The sequence below is a fragment of the Clytia hemisphaerica genome, unplaced genomic scaffold, assembly GCF_902728285.1.
Source record: "Clytia hemisphaerica strain Z4C2 unplaced genomic scaffold, Clytia hemisphaerica genome assembly, whole genome shotgun sequence".
In the NCBI taxonomy this organism is placed as follows: domain Eukaryota; kingdom Metazoa; phylum Cnidaria; class Hydrozoa; order Leptothecata; family Clytiidae; genus Clytia; species Clytia hemisphaerica.
In genome coordinates this window covers 2195193-2221536 of record NW_027103562.1, presented here as the reverse complement: position 1 = coordinate 2221536, position 26344 = coordinate 2195193, and the positions used below count along the sequence as shown (strand labels likewise).

The 26344-nt window shown below is 37.1% G+C and overlaps 1 protein-coding gene across 1 annotated transcript in view; it reads right to left on the bottom strand.

The window, feature by feature from the left end:
• Positions 1-24848, bottom strand: part of LOC136800705 (bifunctional glutamate/proline--tRNA ligase-like) — a 30335-nt gene extending 5487 nt beyond the window's left edge. The window contains exons 1-24 of the mRNA XM_067057362.1: positions 24620-24848; positions 17370-17457; positions 17097-17196; positions 15891-16047; positions 15573-15718; positions 15279-15364; positions 14761-14887; positions 14222-14414; positions 13758-13929; positions 12276-12400; positions 11653-11846; positions 10549-10719; positions 9992-10133; positions 9022-9221; positions 8507-8619; positions 7159-7300; positions 5100-5285; positions 4649-4885; positions 3660-3938; positions 3164-3373; positions 2285-2539; positions 1304-1657; positions 828-998; positions 315-398 (exon numbers count right to left, since the gene is read on the bottom strand). Coding sequence (XP_066913463.1) covers positions 315-398; positions 828-998; positions 1304-1657; positions 2285-2539; positions 3164-3373; positions 3660-3938; positions 4649-4885; positions 5100-5285; positions 7159-7300; positions 8507-8619; positions 9022-9221; positions 9992-10133; positions 10549-10719; positions 11653-11846; positions 12276-12400; positions 13758-13929; positions 14222-14414; positions 14761-14887; positions 15279-15364; positions 15573-15718; positions 15891-16047; positions 17097-17196; positions 17370-17457; positions 24620-24779 — 4092 coding nt within the window. The 5' untranslated portion in view covers positions 24780-24848. The remainder of the gene's footprint in view (positions 1-314; positions 399-827; positions 999-1303; positions 1658-2284; positions 2540-3163; positions 3374-3659; positions 3939-4648; positions 4886-5099; positions 5286-7158; positions 7301-8506; positions 8620-9021; positions 9222-9991; positions 10134-10548; positions 10720-11652; positions 11847-12275; positions 12401-13757; positions 13930-14221; positions 14415-14760; positions 14888-15278; positions 15365-15572; positions 15719-15890; positions 16048-17096; positions 17197-17369; positions 17458-24619) is intronic.
• Positions 24849-26344: the final 1496 nt, after the last annotated feature.

Here is a 26344-nt window from a genome sequence, read left to right as displayed (position 1 = left end):
AACATCACTAGGGTCGGCTGACGATACAAACCAATGATTTTCTAAGCCTCACCCTACTTCACTAGATCAGCCTTCTCGTAATAAAAGAATGTGTGTCCAGTTCTAAAGCTGACTACTCCACCATCTTGTTTTCAATTCTGGTCGTCAACAGCGCGATTCGAAAGTTTTGAAATTCGAACGTTCGAAAATTTGAGGTGAATTAGAAAACAACATGGCGGGCTAGTCGGCTTCAAAACTGGGCACATTTCCGCAGGAAATCTGTAAGCAGCTAGCCTATCTAGTGTGTAAAGGAATATGATATTTGTAGGACCAACCTTTTCACCAGTATCTCGTCTGACCACTACCATTTGATGATTGTCGATATCACGTGGTCCAAGCTCAACACGAAGTGGTACACCCTACAAGAAAAAGCAACAAGACAAAATTTCAAAGAAGCTTTACGAGAAAATAAATAAGTCAGATAGCTGGAAGCGACCCGAAGATATCTGTCTACCCGAAGGAAGGGGAGGGCACTTCATTTTTGACCTTTCTTCCTGGATTGCTCCAATTACTCTTTTCATACTTCCAATAATTGCAAGTTTACAAGAAAAAGTTTCCTAAACTATCTTAGGGGAAATAAAAAGATCTTTATCAGAATAGGCTTCGGAGTGCCGACAAACCGTCTTTCAATTTTAACGTAATGTGAGAATTCTACATGAAACACTCTAAATGATTTTATATCACAAAAACATTTTGTTAAACCCATTGATTAGCAACTCAAAACGGTTGATGGATATGATATTGCATCAAAATGGAAAAAAAAGACACAGAAAGGCTGCAATGTTTACCTTCATTTCCCAGTGGTTGAATTTCCACCCTGGAGTGTAGTTATCTCTCGAATCGAAAGTGGATCGAATGCCAGCTTTAGCGAAAGTTTTTTTGTAATCTTGGCAAGCATCGAGAATGATCTTCTTCTTGTCTTCAGGTGTTTGAGCTGTCATGATAGGAACCAAAACAACCTACAGATCGAGAGGGAGAATGAAACTTATGAACGGGGAAAGAAATTCCTTGAGTAACAAGCCCAGAGAACAAAAGCCGAAATCTAAACAGCTTTTGACAAGAGGTTTTCCCTTTGATGTTTTAAGGAATACGAAACAGTTTTAAGGGTTACAAAAACATCATAGTTAGTAAATTTTGACACCAGAACCGTGGAAAACCAACGGATTCGTATAAATATCAAGTATTACAAACTCCGCTTGCCTTAGAACTGAACACATCAATTTATCCAAACAGGGAGTTTACTTGATAAACTTTGATTGGTTACCTGATAATTGGCTACTTTCGGGGGAAGCACCAATCCCTTGTCATCACCATGCACCATCACTAACACACCAATCGTCCTTGTGGTAATTCCCCAAGAATTCTGGTGGACGAACATCTTTTCTTTGGCGTTGTTAGGATCCTCAAAGGTGATTCCGAACATTTTAGAGAAGTTTTGTCCCAAATGGTGAGAAGTGGCACCTTGGATGGCGCGGCCGCTTGCTTCGATGTAAGCTTCAACTGTAGTGGTGAAGTCACCTCCAGCGAACTTTTCTTTCTCTGTTTTCTTTCCTTTGACGACTGGGATGGCCAACAAGTCGGTGTAGATTTCCGCATAGTAGTCCAAAATCTCGTAAACCTGAATATTTGATGACGGAGTTATTTCTAAAGCTCTAGGAAATTCGGAAATATACTGTTATGGCATCCCAAGGAGTAATGTTAGAGACAGAGATTCGTAAGAACTAAAAATTTCTTTGCAGATGAAAAAATCAGAGGAAATTCATGGGAATAGTATTCCTTTAGGACTTTCTAAGTTTAAAATTTGAGCGACTCGAAGTTTATACCGCTGATTGATCCATGATTCTGTAGGAAGTTAGAAGCTCGTCCACTGCTTTGAGTCTCATTAGATATATTATACTTTCAAAATGTAATCAGTCTAAAGGCAGACGTTTCGTTATCTGACAACCAATGTAGAAATTTTCTCTATAATATAGGTCCATATAATTAAAAACAATTGGAAGGTTTGAGGAACTACGGCTGAAAGTGCCTAAGGATATTGCAGCAAAAGGGTTTGACTTCAAGTGTTATTGACTTAGGGTAGTTGAATCAGTCTTGATATGCGGTACAAAGGTTGAGTGCTATTCTTCTCCAATGAGAAATTATCCCGCTCCTCTAGAACTTTAGCTTGAGCGGCCGCTAATCACCAATCGGATTTTCAGATAAGGTTTAATTCAGTAAAAAGTATAGTAAAGGAACGGTAAATTACCTCATCTGTAGCCTCTTTTCGAGTAGCAAAGGCAGAGTGGCCTTCTTGCCATAAAAATTCTCTGGTCCTCAAGAATGGTTGCGGATGTTTGAATTCCCAACGCACTACGTTACACCATTGGTTAAGACGGAGAGGGAGATCGCGATGAGATTGCACCCATTTGGCGTACGCGGGATACATAACGGTTTCACTGGTCGGCCGAATAGCGATGGGCTCGGCGAGCTCGCTCTGTCCAGATTTCGTCACCCAAGCAACCTGAAGTGGAGACACAGAAACAAAGGTTTATAAATACAGTTGACACTCTCTAATTCGATCTTCAAGGGGAATTGGATTTTAATCGAATATGGGATCTTATCGAAAAAGGGAGCGTCGTTTATATGAGAGTTTCTTGTTGACGGGGACTTAAAATTTCATCGAATAAGGGAGCCTATCGAATAGTAGAACGTCGAATTAGAGAGCGTCAACTATATTGATTGATGATTATATTTGAGGAAAAAGTAGTGCATATCACGGTCATAGCATGATATTTTCTTCAGTTAAGTAATATTAATCTTCTCAGTGCTAATTTTAATTCTATTTGGTTGAATTGCAGATGAGGGTCGCTTGCTCAACTATTGACGCTTTCAATATCCAGGTGCTGACAGACCTTGGACTGACTACCCAATTCGCTCACATGAAATGGGTTTACCCGGGCGATGGTTCATTTACTTTCCCAGTGAACCGGTGCGAGTGGGAATTGAAGCCCATTCGCCTGTGTAACAACCAAGTTGCACGGCATTTTTAGGCTACAACTAAATCAAACTTTGCAAATTCCCACCAAAATGTAGGTAGGTGTTCGATAGGTGTATTGAACGTGGATAGTTGAAAACGAAATCTTACCTCAGGTGCGAAATCAGCGATGTGTTCTTTTTCTTTCTCAAGAGCACTGTGCGAGACAAACATTGGAAAATAGCAATTCTCAACACCGGAATCTCTGATTCTGCCATCGAAATGAGCCTTGATACGTTCCCAGATGCTGTAAGCCCATGGTCGCAAGATGTAACAGCCGCTAACGTCGTAATACTCAATCATTTCAGATTTGGTGATTACCTTAGAAAGTCAAATAAGTTGCACAATGTTTTTAAAAAGACTTTCATAAGGAATGCAACCTTTCTGAAACTCTCAATTTTCACACGAATTTAAAAAGAAAAACAAGAGGGAAGATTGTTCTTGACAGCAGTAGAGAAAAAACCTATCAGATAGCGTATATGATAAATATATGAATGACCCGTGAGTGTTACTAATTTGGTCACTCAGAGTTTAGTAAACTTAAATCACGCATCCGGCTGCCTTTGGAACAATAAGTTCGAAAAAAAAACAAATAGTAAATTTTTACCTGCGAATACCAGTCAGGGAGGGATTCAGCTTTTTTAAATTCTACACCGAGACGTGTTTGTTTCTGTTTCTGTCCATCATCGGGCGTGGTGGCGGCGGCCGCCTTCTCTTTCTTTGCCTTCTCTTTCTTTTCCTTGGGTTGCTTTGGCTGTTTGTTCTCTTTGCTCTTCTTGTCTTTCTTACTGCTACCAGCACCAGGGGCTTGGTAATCACTGCCAGTGATCGCCTTGTATTCTGATTTCAGTTTCAGCAATTGATCAATCTCTGGTTGAAGGGCTTCCTAAGAATGGAAGGAAACATTTTTTTTGAAAAACTAGTACTCTCTAATCCGATAAGAACTAAAAACTAGTAATCTCTAATTGGATTCTCATCGAATAAGAGAGCGTATAGAGTAAGGGAGAGTATCGAAAAGGGAGAGTATCGAATAGTAGAGCGTCGTTTAGAGTTTCTTGTTGGCAGTCAATATAATCGAACAATAGAGCATATCAAGAATACAGTAGAGCAATTGTAGAGCGTCAAATTAAAGAGCGTCTGATTAAAGAGTGTCAACTGTAGAAAGCTTGTCTGTAAATAGACCTTAAATGCTATGGAAATTAAAATATTCATTGTAATACGACTAAGAGAAGGTAAAATGAGATTTTGAAACTTTGGTTAAGAGAAGTCCGAGATTATCACAACCAAGTGGCTAAATGTGGCCCTGTGATTACACGTTTTTTATAAGAATAAACTATACAAGAACATAAGGCTTTGACATCCAAAATATTAAGAACAAGTTAACATTTTAAGGCTCAGGAAACTCTAAAACACCCGATTTCTTAGGAAAACAGACAAAAATACTCACAAAGTGGGGAAAATAAAAACATGTTAAGAACATTTTTAGGCTTCACACTCAAAAAGTTAAGAACATCCCAAGGTTTAAAAAATTTTGGGTGTTCTTATAAAAAAACGTGTAACCTAATAATAATTGTTTTGCAAGAACCAAGAACATACCTTTGCAGCTTTGTTAGTTTTCATGTCCCTAATCTTGTTTCCTTGTTCTGTGATCTTTTGGACCACACTCTCGGCTTCCGGTGAAAGCGAAACAGTGGTCGAAGCTACAGGGGCCATCTTCTTTTCTACTGGTTTGCTGGTATTGGCTGTTGGAGCAGCAACGTATTCACGACCTGTGGCTGCTTTGTACTGTGCTTTCAAGTCTTTTAAAACGGTGACTTCAGCAAGAATTGCGTCCTAAAAAATTGAGAAGACTCAATGGTTAACTCCATGAATTCATATCAGTGAGCGTAGTATACTCACCTTTCATGCACTTCCCGACTAAGCATTTTAAGTCCGTAGAGGCTCCCAGTTAAGAAAATACCAAGCTGAAATCAACAAGCCTGCCTTTATCAGACGCCGGAGAAGCAAAAGTTATTTATACAAAAACCATTGAATGAAGAAGTCTCACTTTAGCAGCTTTTTCGGCTTTCAAGGAGCGGATTTTATCACCCTGAGCAGTCACGCTATCGTATAATTTCTGTTGTTCCGGAGTATGTCCAGAAGCGTCACTAGCAGCAGTTGTAGCAGAAGTAGAGAGGTTGGCTTTACTCTCTTTCTGTGGTGAAGTTTGCTTTTGTTGCTTCTTCTTATTGGACTAAAATGAGATCAAAAAAATGAACAAAACAGTTGAACAAAAGTGTCTTGTTTTCTTCTGAACAGTATTATAAGGTTAGGATCAAAATATGCTGCTTTCTGAAAGTCTTAAACAACGATCAGGGATAATAAGCCATCAATAAGTAAAAATGCTCTAAAAATGCCCAAAATTTAGCCTGAAATTAGAACTCTTAGGCTTAATAACCAAATTTTATGATGGTTTTTTCAGAAAGCGTACACCACCTGTTAAGGAGTTCGATTCTTCCACACTTAAAATTGAATTCTAAATTACAAGTTTTTTTTTAATAAGAACATCCAGAATTTTTTGAAGCCTTGAATTCCAAGCACAAACTATTTCAAACCTTACCCCCTTGAGACAGAAATGGAACTTCTCAACAGGAGTTGTACCGTATTTTTCTAGAAAAGCATTTTGCCAATGCCAATTTAAAAACTTTCGATAAATAATCATTACAAACACAAAGTTAGACTCTGGTCTAAAAAGTATCCATGACACAAAATTGCAATGTTTTTTTTTTCTAAATAGGAAGTACAGGGAATTGGCTCATTAAAAACAAGTACTGTAGAAAAATAAACTAGGATAATTAGAAGGACCATCAATTATATAAATCACTTCGTCTGCTTCCTCTTACAAAAAAAAAATTGTAATTGAAGTCTTCAAAATGAAAAAATCATTCAGATTTTCGGAGAAATGGAAAAACACTGGAAATATTTGTTTGATCTTTTTTGAGCATGAAACACAAACACGAAAAAACACCAAAACGAAAATGAAAGTGAATAATGAAACTTCTAGATAAATTTCACGAAGAACTCTTAACCACAAATTTATCATTAAAATAGCTTTATCACTTTATAAAAAAGAAAATTTTTTTATCATTTCATATAATACTGTGAAGAAAAGTATTTTCAAATCGATCGGGAAAAGTTTCAGCTATTATTTCTATAATTTAGCAAGCAATCAAAAATCCTTTTGAAAAAGCTAAAATGAAAACTTTTGAATTATTCGGTGAAGAGTCAACAAAGGGTTACCGTACGAATAAACGCCTCTTCCTAGAGGAAAAACTTCGAATATACACCCTCTTCGAATAAACGCCTCTCCCTAGAGGAAGAATTTCCAATAAGTGCCCCTTTCGAATAAACGGGTCCCCCAGGGGCTTTTATTTGAAACAGGTAGCTGTAAGGAAGCATCATTCATCATTCAGAAAGAAACGCCCAGAAATGGAGGTGGCTGAGGATTTCAGGTGGCGGAGGGGTCGAAAAATTCGGACAAGGATTCCAATTTTCCTAAGGGGAAAGAGAAGATGCGAAATTGTATCGATCGAGGAGAATAACTATTGTTTATGACGAGGTGGAGAAATACTCAATAATGAGTTTTGTACTTTTTTCTTTTTGGCTGGAAAAAAAAAAGTTCCACTCCACTTGGTTCAAGAAAATTTTGGAGATGTGACCCTCTTGGATGGCTACAATTCACAGTTCACGTAATTATCTTTGTTTTTGCAATCACACTGAACTGGAAAGATTCACGCTATCACGTCTTAAAATCTTGATTTCGTAATGGCTTATTTTCAAGAAGATTCACGCGTGATTCATCCGTGACAAAAACAATACCGGGGCGATGCTTAACCGTGATATTTGAGACCATAGTCAGACATTACAGTTTGGCGTCACTTCAGATTACTTTTTATACGGGTAGGAAGTGATCATACCGATTTTGGAACGTTCGAAACAACGAAATGGAGCAGTTCCTTTCAGATGAAAATACTGGAGCGTAACTGTTTCAATCCGTTTTGCTTTGTAACGTCTTCGTTTCGAACCGTAATATTTGAACATAGTCTGAACATGAATGAATGACTTACTCGAGCAGTAGCAGAACTGTTACTTCCTCCGCCTCCTCCGCCCGAGGCGTTCTTCTTATCATTCTTCTGATTCATCATACCGGCTGTGCTGCCGTCCGGAATATGGAATAACATACAAGGTGATTCCCGACCTGAATGGCGACTATGGTGAAAAAAAACACACAAGACATTGAAATTGAGTTAATAAATAATAATAATAATAATAATAACTATTATTTTGAAGTGGCTAGCCATAGAATAATGAATCAGCTTTTAGGCAGCTGAGCCATTGTCTCCCCCAGGGGCCACTCGTATAACATAACAGAACAACAAATGGAACGAAAACTGATTAAGATAATAAAAAATAAATTTCTAATTGAAAATACGAGTTTTGAGTTTGTTTTTAAACGATAAGAGGGATTGGCATTGTTTCATCTCTAAAGGTAGATTGTTCTTCAGATGTGTGTAGTTGAGGTAATGAACGTTCGACTAGCAAAGGTGTTTTTGAGGGACAACGACAAAGTTGCAAAAGATTCTTGCCCTGGCCAGATAATAATGATCAATGAAAGACAAGAAATTTAAATTTGTTCATGTGGACCTTTCGATGTTTTCTCTATATCATCATAGTCCAGCATGATCACAGAGGCAATAAGACAATTCAAAATTGAATTTCGTTCTACAAATTACCAAAAAGAATCACATAAAGGTTCAGTGTTCAAAGCTCAAAAAAAGATTTTGAGACGGAAATAACAAGAAATTTTGTGTGACGTTTTAAGAAAAAAATTTTTTGAGCCTAGCTAAGATCAAACACTACTAAAGAGCCTCCCCCCCCCGTCATCACGCCATCACTCAAAATTTCGCTCTCATCACGATTACGAAAATTTGTAAAATTGGTTCATCACGCAGAAAAAAGCGAACATTGTCCCCATGATCTGATCAGCTAAAATGTTTTGCCCCAACACACCATTGCGTCAAAATGTTTTATCCTATCACACCATCACACAAAAGAGATTCTTGATATTCATGACGTAATCTTTTATGCGGAAACCAGAAAATCTCTGGGCATTTGCAACCAGTTTTGAATTTAAACAATGAAAGACAATATTGGGTGTCTACAGGTTGTCTTTGGCTACTGAGCTAGGGGGGGGCTAATTTTTTCACAAAATGTACTGGGGAGCTGCATTCTTCAATTTTTGAATGGAAAATATAAAAATTTAAACACTAGAAGTTTGACAAGATTCAGCTGAATAAAAGTTAACCAGTAAATTGTTCGCATCATTTGGGAGAAATCAGAAGTGGGCTTTTTATAATGTTGACCTTTATGAACATTTGAAAAGAAGGCATATTGCCGGGGAAACTGTTACATTACCTTGGTGGTTCATAAGGTTGATCGCATATGAAATAACCACGTCTTTGGATTTGAATGATATCACCTTTCTTCAAGTTTTTCAACTCAGGATCTCCCAACATTTCGTTTTCTCTCTAGCAAAAAAGAAAAGAAAATGGAAGTACAGTTGAAGAGTCTCTCTGACACGATTCTTATGATCATATATGGTCATTAAAATTCTTGTGTGGACAAAATTTCTTGAATCGTCCTCTTTTTGACTTAATTTTTTTCATTTTCCTAAGGAGTTTTCGCGAAAATCCTGATTTTAGATTTTTCGCGAGGACTGAATTTCACGAAAACGGTCATTAATTGAAAAATTTAATCCATTTAAGATCTTAAGACTAATTTTCCTCCTGAAGAAATTTTGATAATTTCTTTTCGTATATTCATAATATGCATAATATAACACGACTGTGTCGGTAAGAAGGCATGGAATAAATTCATTAGTAATGGAAAAACCATTGATCTCGTACAAAGTATAAAATGAGATGGCGTACCTTGGTATCTTTACCAATGAAGTCTTTGAAGTTATCATCTTTACCGAGAACGTCTTTGGTGATGATGTTGTCAAAGAAGAAGCATTTGGTTGGGACGAAAGGTGCTGATGAATGTTCGGCAAGCCAGGTCACCTTCAATGTCTTCTTGAAATCTTTGTTGTCGAGTTCGGTAACAGCGTCCACAGAAACCACTTTGTCACCTGTTATGATAAAGAAATAAGAAGTTGAAAGCAAGTTAAAATCTAACCTGATGACCAATCAAATCATAAAAGCTTCGAAGGAATCATTTATAAGGCCAGTGATGGCGCCCACATACACGACCTTGTCACCTTTGGATAACAAGATAAAAGTTGGTATACACCAATCTAAAATCTAATCAGACGACCATTGAACAAAATCCTTTGAAAAAGAAAACTTTTAAGCATCGAAAATGATTCAATAATTCCAAAAGCTTCTGCTCTTTACAAAACTTTTTGCGACATCATTTGTTTTTCGAAAGAAACTAGCAGTAAAGCATTTATAAGGGAAGAAGTGACGTGATGTCAGTAGATACGATTTTCACACCTGTTTAGACAAAAGAGACAAAAATAAAAAATTGGCATAAAAAAGAGAAACTACAGACGTCACATCAAGACCATGGTAGGGTATATCAGGCTCGAATGAGGTAAGAGCAAAGTTAGAGCCCCGAAGGGCTAGATATTTAATTTCAAACTTTCCCTTTGTAAAATTTCGGAATTCAAGATTTTGTGGCGATGGCTCGTATCAAGCATTTCCATTGTTTTCGCAGCGCGCAAATGTAACGCCATTTTCATCCTTGGCCAATGACACCAAAGTGAACTTCAGTTTTTTTGACAAGGCAAGACAACAAGTCAATCTGCATGACTCGAACAAGTTTGTTGGTTCCAATTTACTCTCGACTTGCGTTCCCCGTGCGTGTTCGAGTTATGGATACTTAGCTGTAAATACAAACCTTCTTTGTTGATGCCCTTGATCCGTAGGTTTCCCCAATTGATGAAAGTGACCAGGTCTCCTTCCTTAATAGCGGCAGCGTCTTCTCCCTCCATAAACACTTTGCTTGAATAGTACACGTTCTTCTCTCCGACCTCTTCGTTCTGAATGTAAAATCGAATAACAATTTGTTTATTAAAACTCGATAGGCGGTAGTCTGTACACAGACTCGGCTAATTTCAAAATTCATTGCCGTAGAGTGTTTGTTGTCATGTCTTTTCTGATTTGGGATATTTCAAACCGACCACTGCGATGGAGTGCAGGCGAGAGAGGGAAGACGACGAGAGAAGTGTGCTATCTATAAATCATACCTCATCGCAGAGATTTCCGTACGGGAATTTTTTTATCAAACAGACAATGCGCACAGAGTGTACCACGAAACAATAAACGTGAGATACACGGTTAATATTATAATGTCAAGTAAAGAATTTCTGGCAAGAAAACTCGTTGAGAAGAATTGGTAAAATGTACGAATGAACAAACATGATCTGAAAATTTTTATGGGAACACAAACAATACCTTGGGGTGTCTTGGATATTTCGTGGAAGATTCGTTGGCATTGTTGACATTAACGGGGACGACGTCATTCTTCAACAAAGCATTGTATCTTGGTGCAACTGGATCGATCATCTTCTTGTTGAAGGCCCAGATCTTATCCCAACCCATCACGACATTCGCTTTTGAAGCTCCCTGTGAAATCAAAAACATATACTCGTTTATCACTGTAGTACAAAGAAGAGTAGCTCTCTAAATTTTTATGGAAGAAAATGGTCGAATTTTAAGATGATATTGCTTCAGCAAATTTTAATGTTTTTCCATTATGGCAAATAATTACAAAACTGAAAAAAACCTATTGCCTGTTATAAACGCTTAACTGTGATTGGTAAATTGGAACTACCTCTCAAATTAAAATCAAAATGCGGAAGACATGGTTTGCCCTCTAACATTGATATATCATAGTGTGCACTCCCCCTAAATTAAGGGGGGGTTTGTTGATTTGGGTTCAATCTTTAGGTGGGACTTCCGATTTTTTGGATTTCAGGGGGGGACAGGATTAGGTGGGACCTGATTTTTTTAAGGTGGGACTAAGGTGGTTTGGTTGTAAAATTGAAACATCTCATCAACATCAATCAATGATATATAACTTTAGTAGTTACCTTTTACTATTGAAACCTAGTGGATAATCTTGTACATGACCTGTATTCTACTTCAAAGAAGACTTAAGTTTTGCTTTCTAAATTCTGCTGGGAATTCAAATTTTTCAAAATCTTGGTGGGGGATATACTTAGGTGGTGGGACCATGCATGATTTATTCTAGGTGGGGGTTTTAATGTGTGCTGGGACCTTATTTTTTTGGTGGGACCTGGACCCCACTTGCACACTATGTACATGAAGAGTGCATTTTTACGGAAAGAATGTCCAAGCCTAATGCATTATTGTGTGTTTTCGAAATTTGGGCTCCGTCACATTCGAGGGATAATGATTACACATCTTTGTGTAAAAAATCAGAAAAATCAAATGAGCGAAACTCTAGAAAAAGTATCAACGAAGAAACGAAGAAAAGAACAAACATAAAGCGGTTAAGGATCTCCAGGTAGATCCAAAGAGGAAGAAGCGACAAACCTGAGCTTTGATAAACTCAATGAGACCAGGGATGGTCAATCCACGACGTAAAACACCGCGGACAGTCGGGAAACGTGGATCATCCCATCCGTCAACAAGACCTTCATCTACCAGGTACGTTAGTTTACGTTTCGACAACACAGTATTGATCAAGTTCAATCGACTGTACGAGTAGATCATAGGCTTACGGAGACCTGAAGACAAGTTGTAAAAGAGGTTAGAAATAAAATCAGTTCATTTTACTGTGCATTTTCTGATGGGGAACGTATCTCGTCCCTTATAAAAGTCGCTCGCCAGTTTTGGTAATTATTGAAAGAAAATTCATTTTCAGTTGGTTCGTTTAGGCCATTATTTCAAAATTTCGTATAATTGCAAGTAGTCATTTTTTTGTCCGTAATATTCAATATTTTCAAGTACTTTCAGCATGGTTCAGCATGGTTGGCCACCTTGTCCAAGTAGGGTCAGGCTGGAATTAATGGAAAAACTTCTAAGTCTATGCCCGAAAAGTGGCTTGAAAACATATTAAGGCTGATGTTATACTTTCAATTCCAGTAGACGAAGATTTCGAGTACCGGTCAATTACATAGTGAATTGCACAAATTAAAAATTCTCTTGTAACATACCAAGTTTCTCAAGCATCCAGAAGTATTGCACATCACGATCATCGTACTCAGAGGTTCTCATCGTGTGAGTGACTCCTTCCACGCTGTCTACGATCGGGCAAGCGAAGTCATACGTTGGGTAAGCTCTATAATTTAAAGATGAATATAGAAAAGATACTTTTGAAAGTTCAAAGTCATGTAGTTTTGATTAATACTTTTATCTCACTTCATGGTACATAGAAGTACAACTGAGAGGCTCTAAGCTCTGGCTTAGACGGTCAATTTTCACCCTGCCTATTTTTATTGTGAACTAAAGTGTACAGCGAAAGTTGGCTGTCTAAAGTCAATGCATTCAATGCCCTCTTTTGACGTCAATGGAGACTTTTTTTAATCTTTTTCAAGCAAAGATTGTAACCCTTTCAGTCCCAGAGGACTGCACTGCAGTCCCTTTATACCCCTCGTTTTTTCCAAGAGGACCGCACTGTTCTGTCCCTGACTTCTTTTTCAAATTGTGATGTTTAGGCGGGAAATAAAGAGTCTTAAGTAGCTTTCAAAAAAGATAAGATAGCGCGTCGTGTGCAAAAGACCGCGTACAAAAAGCTTGTTCGAGTAAAAAGTTTTGTTTACAAAAGTATTTACAAAACTTTACATTACATATTACATATTTACCAAAGGCCGAAAATGGGATTTTTTACAACTTCTATCAATCATTATGATTTTTCTACGAGGGCTAATCAAACAATTTTTTTTTTTCAGTTAGAAGATACTGTTGTGCTAAACATTTATCAGAAGAATGAATGGGTTTAATCCATTTTTTCATAAAAAAAATTATCATTGAATGGCAAAAAATTGCTGTTTCCAATTTTTTTGCCTTTTTCTGGTCACGTGACACGCTGATGACGTCACTTGCAAATTTCTTTCTATCAAAATGATCCTCACACTATAAGCGAAAAAGGGTGAAAACTTGAGAGGCCTAGGTTTAGTGATTCCAGAGATATTGAAACATAAGTAAACACATTCAAAAACTCATTTTACGGCTCTGGGAAAGTAGCTGTGAAAACTCCGGGACAGTATGGGTTAATTGCTTACTTTCTGTTCACTTTTTGCCTAGATTCTTACCATTAGAATAGGCAGGACAAAAAGTTGGCCGTCTAAATCAGACCTAAAAACAAGTTTGAAATTGTGCAAAACCAAGCGTTTTCAAAACGTCCTTTGTAAGTAGTAAACTTCGTATCATCAAACTTGAAATGGCAGCGCAGAACAATAGCAATGCAATCATATGCAATCACTAAAAGGTAAATATCATTATGCAAGAATATCGTAGGCTCCTAGAACGTGTAAGTATTAGAATTAACATGTCAAAAATGAAAGAACATTTTTAGCCCGATTATTTCTTTAATAGGTAAGGTTCAGATTACAGTAAAACTTTATCGAGGCAAAAAGATAAGCCACGTAAATATGAAATTTTTTAGTAAAACTGAAAAGGGTGTGTTAAAAATTTACTTGTATTTGTCACCAGTAGATATGTGTTCTTCATTACGACACCTGTACAGCACAGGATCTCTCATGCACCCATTGTCCGAAGCGTAGTCCACTTTGCCACGTAAACAGTTAGCTAATCCCTCTGGTGAGCCTTTCTTCATCTCTTGGAAGATCCGCATCGCCTCCTCAGGAGCTGAAAGATAAATTAATAGTGGAGAGGAATTTTTCTAAACAAAGTATCAAATTCATACTACTAGATCCAGTCCTTTTAATTGGGAATAACAGACATTCGAATAATTATGAACGCAGTACTCATGATATGCAGTATTGTAATGTTTTCCACGGACCCTACAGCTGATTGGTTGGAAGTGACGTATTGGTTGATTTTACGTCACTTATAACCAATCAGCTATTGGGTCCATGATTTAATGTTACAAGACATTACAATGGTGTATATCATGAATTAATAAAGTATGATCCATTACTTTGATCTCTATAAATCGATGCTTGTCTCTCTTCTCTGCACTTTCTCATTTCTTCTGAAGGTGTACAATCACAGTAAGCATCTCCTTGGCGGATGAGTTGCTCAGCAAACACCTCAATCTTATCAAAATGATCGGAGGTACGCGAGTACATGTCAGGTGTCAACTTTAACAATTTGATATCCTCAAGAATAATCTAGAAAAGAAATTAAGTAGGAACTATGTATCGGGAAGCTAGTTGAATAAGGAGCTATGAACTAAAAAGATACTAGCTTCAATCACACAATGGTCAACGCAAGGTTCTTCCGTCTGAGATGGTAAATGTATTTTTCAAAGAAAATTGGCACATTCTTTGAATTTTAGTGAATTATGCAGAATTTTGAGACAAAAAGTCTTTTGTTTCGTTCACTGAGATGGAAATCCGTTTGAGATGGAAGAACCTTTAACACTGACAAAAAGATAAAATGTTTTCCATACACTAGCTCCTATACTAGTTTGTTGGTCAATATTGAACATGGAGTAAAAAGAATATGAATAATCACCTGCTCAAAATGAGCATTTTCTTTGGCTGGATTTGTGTCATCAAATCTCATGATCAGCTTTCCATCATAAATCTCCTTGTACGCTTGATTCAAAAGAGCAGCTTTGGCGTGACCAATATGCAAGTAGCTAAAAAGAAAAATGTGAAATTCAGTGTTGTAATTAATGTTGGTGAGCTTGACTGAAATGTTTAAAATTACTCACTACTTTTATAAAATAACTCTCAAGGCTTCTTATTGGGATAGAAAACCTTGTTAGAAATTTCAACTACTGTCTCAGGAAAAGTCACTGGGAGTATATGCAGTATATAGATGTCAGAACCCTCAGGGAAAGAATCTATTAGGTTTTTATAGAGGTCATAAATTCAAAGTTTTTACCTTTAAAACTCACATAAGAAAACTTTTTTTTAAACCTAAAAAAAAATTATTGGTTCAACACTAAAATAAACCCGTAGGATTAACCAGTTGTCTTAAATACAAAAATGTTTTCAAAAAAATAAGAAAAAAAGTAGTGTTTTTACCCGCTAGCTTCTGGAGGGAATCTGGTGACAACTTTGCCCATTTCGGCTCCTGGTAAATCAATGAATTTACCACCTTCTTCAAGGGGCTGAAATAACATCATATATTTATTTTCAATATAGAAATTTAGTATAGCCTGCTAGATCAAAGTTAACCAGTAATTCTAGTTAGAGTTCAGCTTATAAGCTAATTTGACAATATAAACAACCAGAAAGTCAACCAGAACGACTTCCCGGAAAATATTTAAATGAGACTATTAATGTTTCCTGTATTTCATAGAACTATTGACGGCCTACCTTTCCGTCGCCTTTCTTGGACCCTCCTTGGTTGGATGAAGAGGATTTGGTTGTTTTGGCAGATACAGCCTTAAAGATTCCATTCTCAGAGGCAAATTTGAACCATCGGGAAACTTCATCATCACTAGCTGACCATTTCGAATTGTCTTAAATAGGATAGACAAACTTGACTTGAGAAATCAGTTAAAACAAAAACAGAAAATTAGTAAACTTACAAGTAAAATTATAAAACAAGAAAAAGTAGAACAGCGAGACCAAAAAAGGAAAAAAAAACATAAATAATTATGTACTAAATCTCGTGTCTTTTTTAACAATCACCTTTAAGTGCAGCCCAGATTGCAAAATCTGCCAAAGTAAAACCTTGTCCAACCAAATAAGTTGACATCTTTAAAGATTTGTTTAGCTCAACGATTGCATCTTTGATCTCAGAAGAATTTTTGAGGTACAGTGTTGAAAAGTCAAGCCAACTGTCAATCTAAATCAAGAAAAGCAAAAAGAAAATGAAAAAGAAAGAATTAATCCCAGAAAAAATTGTCATATATATTAATTATGATGTCCCAAACAGAATCCTTTCAATAGGGTAGTTTGCCAATGATAACTTTCAACATTTTTGGTCAGTAAATTATTAGACAGGTGGCTGACATGAACTTTACAAATCATCTTGATTTGTCAATAATATGATATGAGCCCTCTCCATGGGGTAGGGCCCCACTTCCATACGAAATAAGAATTCCTTCTTTTTTTAATTGGAATGTGGTCCAGACACCGCTGATTCTGTGCACATGAGACACAAATGCCATGGTGTATAGTGATAACACTAGAACTATGTGGGAGAGCATATAGCTCATCAGAGCATACAACCAGGGTAAGTGCTATCACACACTGCATTGTCTGGCATATCAACCAGACTCTTGTATCAGAGTAATGGTACCCAATTCCCTTCACATGATATGGATTGACCTGGCGAAGGTGTGTTCCCTTGCAAAGAGAACCTTAACTTGGACCTCCCAGACCAGAGTCACGAGTGCTGACCACCAAACCTCTACACCTTTGCCAGGGAGGATACCGAGTCAGTGTACTGATCCATAGGGTACTAACTTGATAATGGTACTAATTAGACCACCACCCTTTTTAGTACACTGTACTAACTTTCTTCCGTGGCCGGGGCTTTGCCACCAACCTTTTAGTACACCGTACTAGCTGTTTTTTTGACAAGATTAGTTTAGAAACTACCTCTTATAGTGCACAGTTCTAATTTCATCTTGGCCAGATAAGTTTAAATTGCCACCATTTTAGTATTTTTAGTACCCTTTTTAGTACACTGTGTACTAACTTTCTTCCATGGCCAGGACTTGACACCACCCTTTTAGTAGACTGTACTAACTTTTCTCCACGACCAGATTTTTAAGGGAGGGAAGTGGGAAGTGGAAAGGGGGCTTTTAGGCCCCCTCAAGATGCTCAATAATATTAAAAACCCAAAAAGGGTTAAAATATCACAAAAAATTAACTGCAAAAATAAAATACCTGTGACATTTCAAGTGCTGTTGAGCCATATAGTTGAGCATTGGGAAATTGTCTTGCCAAGTAACGTGAAACAGCATTTTCACCTTCAATTGTTGTGTCACTAAGATTTGATCAAAATTAGCCTTAACTAAATAACCAACATAAAATCCCTAAAGCAGCAAAGAAGTTGGGTTCCAGTTACCATTTCCAAAGATCAGCATAGCTTATCAATGTGCCATTATAACATGACGATAAGAATGCAGGAAAGAGTCATGGAGTCAAAAGTGAGCTTACCTGGAAATCTTAACAAATGTTTTGTCAGCTTGATTCACTTGAACTTTCTCATTCAATGATTTCAGTTTTTCGACAGTCAGCAATACCACTAAAAGAGGAAATGAAATGGTATCAGATTTTGATGCACTGCGTTGCTGTATTTTGCTTTTTCGCTCGCAAGATAGGCAGGCTGATTGGATCAATATTTTTGCACCAAATTTCTCAGTATTACTCTGGGACGGGGGTTCATTATTCTTTTCATAGTCATGTTTCGCTTCTAAGAAAACAATAATATCAAGGTTTCTTTAATCTCATGGGTGTTTAAAGTTGCACTTTAAGGAAATTGTGTGATCTGTAATCTGTAGTCTGCTAATTAAAGGATAAAGGAAATATTTTTTTCTCTAAACCACTGTAAATAGACTCTGTAAATAGACTCCCTAAACACATTCAAAGATTACTTTTCTCGGGTTTTCAGAACAAAGGAAGGGTATAAGTCATTTAGAACGGCTTTGTTTACAATGATTCCAAGCGTCTCATAAAAAAGATTTTCAAATAGATGTGGATGATAACGAAATGTCTGGAAATGACTTGAAAAGTACCCTCTACAATGTGCATCGTTTTTTATATTGGAATGCGAGTACATGATATTTTTATTGATCTGTGTTCTTAGGATCACTCTCATTAAAATCCCATGTGAAATTACCTCTTGATAGAGGAAAGCTATCCTAAACAAAAACAGCGTTTTTTTCACTCGCTGTCTACCATCTACCATCTGAATTTTGGAAATCGTGCCTCCTGTATTTTCGATTGACACCATCTGGCCACGAGTAAACGTCCACAAGCTACACCCCAACCCCCCCCCAATATAGTTGCAACTTCCTCATAAAGACAAAAGACACATCTGGACAAATTATTTTGTACTTTCCAGTTTCTTGTTTGTAGTTTTTCTGACTTTCTGGGACTATGCGAGTTTTTTTATGGTTTTCAACTGATTGAATGACTTTACATACCAAAAGATTGCCACTGATGGGATTTGAACCCACTAAATGCAAAGTTCCGCTGATCAGAAACCCAACACCCTAACCACTGCGCCACTGATTCATGCCAAATGATCATTTCTAACAGCTACTTATATTGTACAAACTAAGACCATACTATATTAACATCAATAATATCTTCTGTTCACATCACCCGACCGACTCACCTTCAAAACATAAATCACGAGTCAGCCCTAGTCAGACTTAGAATCTGACGTTGATCAAATTGCCGCGTGGAAACACATCTAAAAAGTGGTTTTCTGGTTTTAAATGTTTTAAATATTTTGCTGTTAAATGGAAAAAATCAGTTTAAAAGGTGACATAAAAGATCTTCATCATTCCTTGACTGTTAAAAGTAACTATCAAGTATCAAATAAGGTCAATAAATGAGAAGTTTTTTGCAGTTCGCGCGGGCGGGAGAAGTCCCTGGAGTGCTTTTTTAAGTGAACTAAGCTTACCTTACGAAATCAAGTGGATACTGTAAATTGGTCTAATAACGACATAATCTCTGACCACTAAGCAAAGAAAACAGTTACAACCTTTCTATAAATTTCAGCTGATAATAAGGGTGTTGGAATTAGAGGAGGGGTGTCGACATTAGACCAAGTTACGGTTTTAAAAAATAAAGGTACGGAGGTAATCAAATTTGTCAAGAAAACAAACCAAAACTGGCCAAGAACCAAACAAGCCATTGTAAATTTTTGCTTTTGTTTATGATTTCGACAGACGGCAGGTACAAAATGCATAAAACATAATGCATATTGCATAATGCATAATAGTATTGTGTAATTTACAGAACGAATTTATATTTTATACTCTACTTTGTAGAGACTAATACCGGGAACTTTTTGAATCCCAACGGAAGAGAAAACATTTGAATCATATACCAACAAAGAGTTTTCCAACACCACTGCCTAAATCCGATGGGGTCTTTCAAAGATACAAACTAAAATAAAAACAAACCTTTCGCTGTGACGCAAAGAAGATACCAAAGTGTCAACTAAACTGAGAGATTTGATACACTGAACCAAATAACAATAATTGCTTCTTATAACAAAACATATTTTTTTATTGCAATATGCACAACATCATAAATGACAACAGTAGTAATTGCAGCATCATAAAAAGTAATGATATGTTTTGATTTTCCAAAGCACACGAAAATATAAAAGAGGTCTGTGTACGAGCGTGCTCATTTTGAAACGTTACGTAATCAAGCCTGGTTTTTATTACTTTACACTGGCACTTGGCTTGATTGCGGGCCTTCCGTAAATAAACATCCGGACTTGTGGGTGGTAAAGAGGGCGTTGATGGTTGCCGCCCCATTGATTCGATGTGCTATCGCATCCGCCCTTTTTTCAACTTTGCGCCATTTTTGCAATTTAGTCTGTTTGTTTCTTGATGGAAACCAGCCCAAGTTGTTCCGTGTTTTTCCCGCACAAGTCACATTACAAAACTGTTATCGTTTTAAACATGAGCAACTGATCCAGAATAAAAGGTAATTATTTTTACAACTCACACTTTTTAATTACATTAATTGACATCTTGACATTACAGCTATCTTATGTTAGATGTTTTGTTTTTGTTTATATTGTTCTAACAATAGTTTATCGTTCAACTTGGAGAGGGAATGTTTGTAAACATAGAATTTTTTTTCAGAACAGTTATTTGGGGGGTCGGAATTAGGCAGTGGTGTCGGAATTAGGCAGTGGTGTCGGATTTAGGACCTCTCACGGTACGGAGGAGATATTTTAGTGTTTTATCGAAGTTGTCAAAGTTAGCAACTCCAGAAGTCATGCAACTTTCGTTGACGTCAAACCAAATGTTTCATTTTTTGTGAACTTTGAGCCCCTCAAACTTTTTTCTACGTATGCTAAAGCGTTCTGGCAGCGGTGTGTAACACTGTGGACACGGGCTAGACGGCAAATTGGTAAAATGCTGAATGTTTTGCAACATTTTGAAAATTGTTTGCCGACGGGAGAAAATAAATTTGCAACTATCGATGAACAAATGTTTCTGGAAACGGAGGAAAATGTATTTGAAGGTGAAGGATTCCTCATAAAGACAAAAGACATGTATCTATTTTTCGGATCCGGTATGCGGGAATAGTGTCAGGACCTGCAGGCGACCTGGTAGGGTTGAGTATGGGTGTAGTTTGGGTGTGGTTACGTATCAGATTGGTTAGGAATTGGGTTATTATCAGTTAGGGTTAGGGTTGGAGCTCAAAACAAGCACTCTTTTGTGATTTTCTCTTAATACAGTCTGGTCTGCAGTTTGTACAATATAAATAGCCGTCAGAAGCGCTATCCTCCCTGGCATGAATCTGTGGCAATGGGTTTCAAAACGTCGGAACTTTGCATTTAGTGGGTTCGAATCCCACCGGTGGCGATCTGTCGGTAAGTCATTCAGTAAGTTAGAAAACATAGAAAATAACTCACAAAGAACCAGAAAGTCAGAAAAACTACGAACAAGAGACTGGAAAGTACGAAATAAGTCCAGATCTGTCTTTCGTCTTTGTGAAGAAGCCACAACCGTATTTGAAGGCTGATAAACTTAACTTTGTATGTTTATCAGAAAAAGGGTGAGGAATTCAAAAAACTCATTTGCTAATTTTAGTTCTTTCATTTTCATTTAGTTTTTTCACTTTTTTGCTTCTTTTGCATGGCTTGGCAGCAGGTTTTAGGTGCCCCCTGAGAATTCAGGTGACCCCTATGATTTAGGTAACCCCTGGTTGCCAAATATTTTAGGTGGCCCCTAAGCCAATGACACATCAAATTTTTTCGAAAATCCTTTTCAAACAATCAAACAAATACAACAGTTAGTTTAGCTTATTGCTAAATAGAATAAATGCCCTAAGAAATAAGAGATAAGCTAACTACTGAAGGTTCATGCTACATTATCAAGGTTTTGTAAGTCAGGGTGCAGATCCCTAGCCAGACAGATTTTTTATCTAAGTAAATGCAACAGGATTAAAGAATTTTTACAGATCAGTGCCGTAAGAAGCATTTTCATATTAGGGGGGCTAAAGTTTGGTGACACCGCGAGGGCCAACCATGGTTTGGCCCGAGGGGGGAAATTTTGAAAATTTGAGCTCTAGATTGCTTGAAAATGCACTCAAAACATGCACTTATAAGACAATTATGACAAATTAAAAAAGAAAAACTTTGCATTTTGCAAAATAACCATTTTTTAAAAAATTATTAGGGGCATAGCCCCCCCCCCCAATTGCTTCGGCACTGCAGATAATATATTAGATACCAAATTGTCAGTTTTTGAGCATTGCTTAGATTAAAATATAAGATGAGAAAGTGCCAACCTATGGTCTGGTAGGCTGCTTGTAATTCAATCACCAAATATAGAATCTAGCCCCCAGGTCCATCTGAAAAATTAGGTGACCCCTAACATGGTTAGTCCCCCCTAGCCACAGTAAAAAATCAGGTACCAATTGCTGCTTGACCTTTTAGCCCCCCCCCCTACGGCCAGGGGGGGTTCCAGCCATGATTTTGCATGGGAATGTCCCAAAAAAAGTTTTTATTTCTGCCGAAATGGATTTTCTTTTCATTTGGGGTTTCTCCTTTCAGAAAAACTTATTCTTTACTCATAAGTTTTTGTTCCTCCAATTCCAGAGGCCCCTTGAAAATGGGTCCTACCACCTTTTTTGACTCATTTCAACCTTTCCAAGCTACTTTTCTTCAAAAACAAAAATAAAACAATGCAATGTCTTCTTTTTTCAAAAAAAGATATATATCGAGGTTATCGAGTCTTCGAAGGGTTGTTAAGAAAGTGATTGACGACTCACAAATTTTTGGGTGGAGACAAAACGCAGAACGGCGGAATACTGGAATGCCGGAACCGGAATAGCTGTTCCGGCCGGAATCTACACCCAAAAAAACATGAAACATCAAAACCTAGATAAAAATTTTAAAGGTGACTTTGAACCGCTTCGATCCGGGGATCTCTAGTGCGTGAAACCAACGCTTTAAACCACTGGACCAACTTCTAGCCCTACTTTACTGAAATTTTTCAGCCATATCATACCTTCGTTAGCTTGACTTGGCCCAAAGCTCAATAGGGACACCTCAGAGTATTTTTTTAGACTTGGCTGAAGGTGTACGTCAGCACCAAGTGGTTCACGAGTTGTATAAACGTCCCACTTGAGGCCTCTACAGCCCTCCATATACAGCCAGGCCTCGTTTTCATGTAATTAATTATATCTTAGTTATATGTAACGTAAGGGAAACACTCAAACATAAAATCCCAAACAACACCCTGGGAAAGGTGTATTAAAGGTAGCCGATTGCTGATTATGGGTGATTATGGAAAAAAATATATAATCATATTCCGCGGAATACAAAATATAAAAAAAAATCATTATTCCGCAGAATAGCTATTCCGGCCGGAACAGCCAGCCTAGACTAATGTTAAATTTTGTTTCAGCGCAAATTCGTGATATTTTGTCTCGATAACCTCATAACTACGGAACTTATCGTTAGAGGCAATCGAGCAAGAACAATAAATAGAAAAAATCTTTATTTGGCTCTGTAGAAAAATTGCAAAATAGAAACTCGCTTAAATTCACAATACTGATTCTTTACCCCAAAACGAAGCTTTTCTATTTTGTAAATCTTTCTTACACTTCCCCATATGTAAAATATAGAGTACTTTTGTTTTCCCCCCAAACTTGTGAGGGAAAAATGTTAAGACCGCATGTTGTCCTCGCGGACTTTCCCAGCGTAATTTATTTGTGTGATGTCATAATGTTATTGTTCTCTTCTCAGATTATTACTGACGGCACTTCAATCGCTTACGGGATTGGACAATGGTTGACAATAAATCGTGACGTATACAACAATTCGATGAAAGTTCATTTTGGGTGGCTTGATAACACTTGTAAATTCTTTATTTTTCTAGTGTATTTTGTTTTTTCGTTTTAGAAGAAATACTATACGGTAGAAAATAAGGTTTTATACTATTATTTTTAAATTTGATATTTTAAATGCCTGCCTATTATATAAAGAAAAATTTGTAAGTGGGCGGAAAAATAAAAACGCCTTTGTTTTGAACGCCCGACTGCAAAAATCTCGGGATTCTGGGACATCTTTTAAGACGGGGGTTAGGGCCGATTAAATTTACATATGAGTTTACGTTGTGAACTTACCCAAAAATAGATGCGGCATGATTTCATTATTCATTATTCATTATTTTCCCAACAGCACCTTATCCACCATTTCTGCTAACCATTCTCTCTCAAAATAAAAAATTTTGCTTCGCTTCAACCCTAAGCATGTTTTGCGAACGAAAAATAAAGATCGATTGCTACAGTGGCGCTAGATTTGGCAAAAAACTAAAATGGCAGCCAGGGCAGTTAGGCAGATAGATGGGCGTGACGCCCGCTGTAGTTGTAGGATTGAGGGCGGTCACATTTTCTGTAAAAAATCTTCTTTGTTTACCCGTGTTTACTCTGGGAAAAAGGTCATGCGTAGAGGGAATCCTGCGTAGAGACGATTTTAACAACGATGGAGGTTGTAGTTGTAAAGAAATATAGAAATAATGAAAATCTTAGGAATTTTGAAGATAATGAAATTTTCATGCGGGTGCTTTTTAGAGATGCGGGCGGCCGACGGTAAACTCATATGTAAATTTCATCGGCCTAGACATGAAAACAAAATGCTAAGTAGAATAGTAGAATCGACTTTTTCAAACTTTAAAATACAGTGTAAAGTATTTTTGTAATCAAACATTATATTTAGCAAATATATCGAAAAGTAATATTTCGTTAATAAGCAAAGATAACTTGTTCGGAATTAAAAAGTTTTCATTCTTCGACCCCCGGATTTTTCATCGCATAATTTCTACAGGAAATCGAAAGTAATTTCATTTGGCTTGTGATGTATGTTTGAGACCTTGGATGTTGGGAAGCTGGCAGGAATAAAGGTAAACAAATTATAGTCTTTTTTCTGAAAGAAAAATTAACATTAGTCTAGGCTGACAGCTATTCCGGTTCCGGCATTCCGTCATTCCGCCGTTCAGCGTTTTGTCTATACCCCAAATTTTTTGAAATTTTGGTACTCGAAATTCGATTGTTAATCGATAAAAATGGTTGTTTGATTACTTCTATCATTATCGATTACTTCTATCATTATCGATTACTTCTATCATTATCGATTACTTCGATCATTATCGATTGAACAGCTCAAAAAATATACACATACCGAAAATGAAAGTAGTTTTTACCTGCAGGCTGGTTTTTCTTGTCAACATTTAATTCGATCATTTTGCAGGTGCTTGTATAAGTCAATCTGCTTCTGTGTAAAAGTGGCTGGTTGAGATTACAAAAATAACGTAAAGTTGGCTTAACAAAGGATAACCTGTTGAGAGCACTAAAAATCACCATAGACCAGGTTGTTGGGAATGAAACCTCCTTCCGGCTTGCACAGTTTTCAACGTGTGAACAGTTCACCCAGCTTGGTCTACCATTTTTATGATCACGTTGACACACATAATGACGTAATGCGTCAGATGACGAAATTTTGAGAAATTTGCCAGCGCGGTCCTCAGTAGACTAGTGAACTATTTATCTGATATTCCGATGGCGTATTGGCGGCCGCCCACGCTAAAGCTCTAAAGGAGCGGGCCAATATATGAAAATTTTCCCGACCTTCAGAGCTTTAGCGTGTCGGAAGAAAATTTCTACATCGGGTGCCAGATAAGTGAACTATCTGACTGTGTCGTTGAAAAGATATAGCATAAACATTATCTATATCGCGGAAAAATATCGATTGAAGGTAAAATCGGGGAAACTGTTTTGTGATGGGAGTTTCCAAATTTCAATTGATGGTTATTTTCCTCACTCTCTGCGCGCAATTTCCCGTGTGAACGTTTTCCTGATTTTACCATTAGCCAGTACCCGGGAATTATAAATAACCGACTTGTTTACAAGTCTAGGTCCTCAGCAGCGCGGCCGAGAAAAAAAAGGTGATGAAAGAATGATAAAAGAAATCACTCACCCCTGGAGCAATAGTTAGGTAAAGACGTTGCTTATAAAATACAACAAATGAACTTTGATGCAAAAGCATTCAAGTGTCTGTCCGCAGGTGTTCTCTGATGGCTGTTCCTGTAAATAGACAATGATACAACAGGTGACCTGAAGGAACTACAGAAAACTACGCCTTTATGTATCTTAGTTACAAAATTGCAAAAGGATAAATACTCGTATTTCTATTCTGATCAAGTCAATCAATTAATTGATAATTAAACAGTCTCATCCCTAAACACCCTAAATCGAGCCTTGAGAAACCAAAGTAAAAAGTGACCCTTAGAGAGAGACTTAACTCTTTCTGGACGACGTGAATTTTTGGCAAATTTGGACATGTTTACTTGAACGTTCATAACTTTAGTTAGAATCATCTTTAGAAACTCACTGACCCCTCAAATGAAAGCTTATACCTTGGAGAAAAAAAATTTCAAAAAAAATTTGAAATCCATAATGGCAGAAATCCATAATGGCGGAATAAATGCGGAATATTTTACGAAATTTTTGTTTTTTTCGATTTTCAAGACTCACTGCTTAAAACCCATGGTTTTCCATCGAAAGTGTGGCTTAGAAAGTTGTTCTCCTGGGAATTTCTGACAATCTGCAAAAAAATTCATGAAGATAGCTCTTTTTGATCTGAAGATATTGACAAAAATTGGTCAACGATTGTTACAAGGAAAATAATTTTGTGAAATACTAATATATGGAAATTATACCCTTCCACTTAATCCTTTATAGCTCAAGTTAGAATTATCTTTAGAAGCTCAATGACCCCTCAAATGAAAGCTTATACCTTGGAGAAAAAAATTGTCAAAAAAAATTCTGAAATCCATAATGGCGGAAATCCATAATGGCGGAAAACCACAGAATTTTCATGAAAAAATCGATTTTTTTCACTTTAGAAGCTCCTAGTTTCTAAAGTTTTG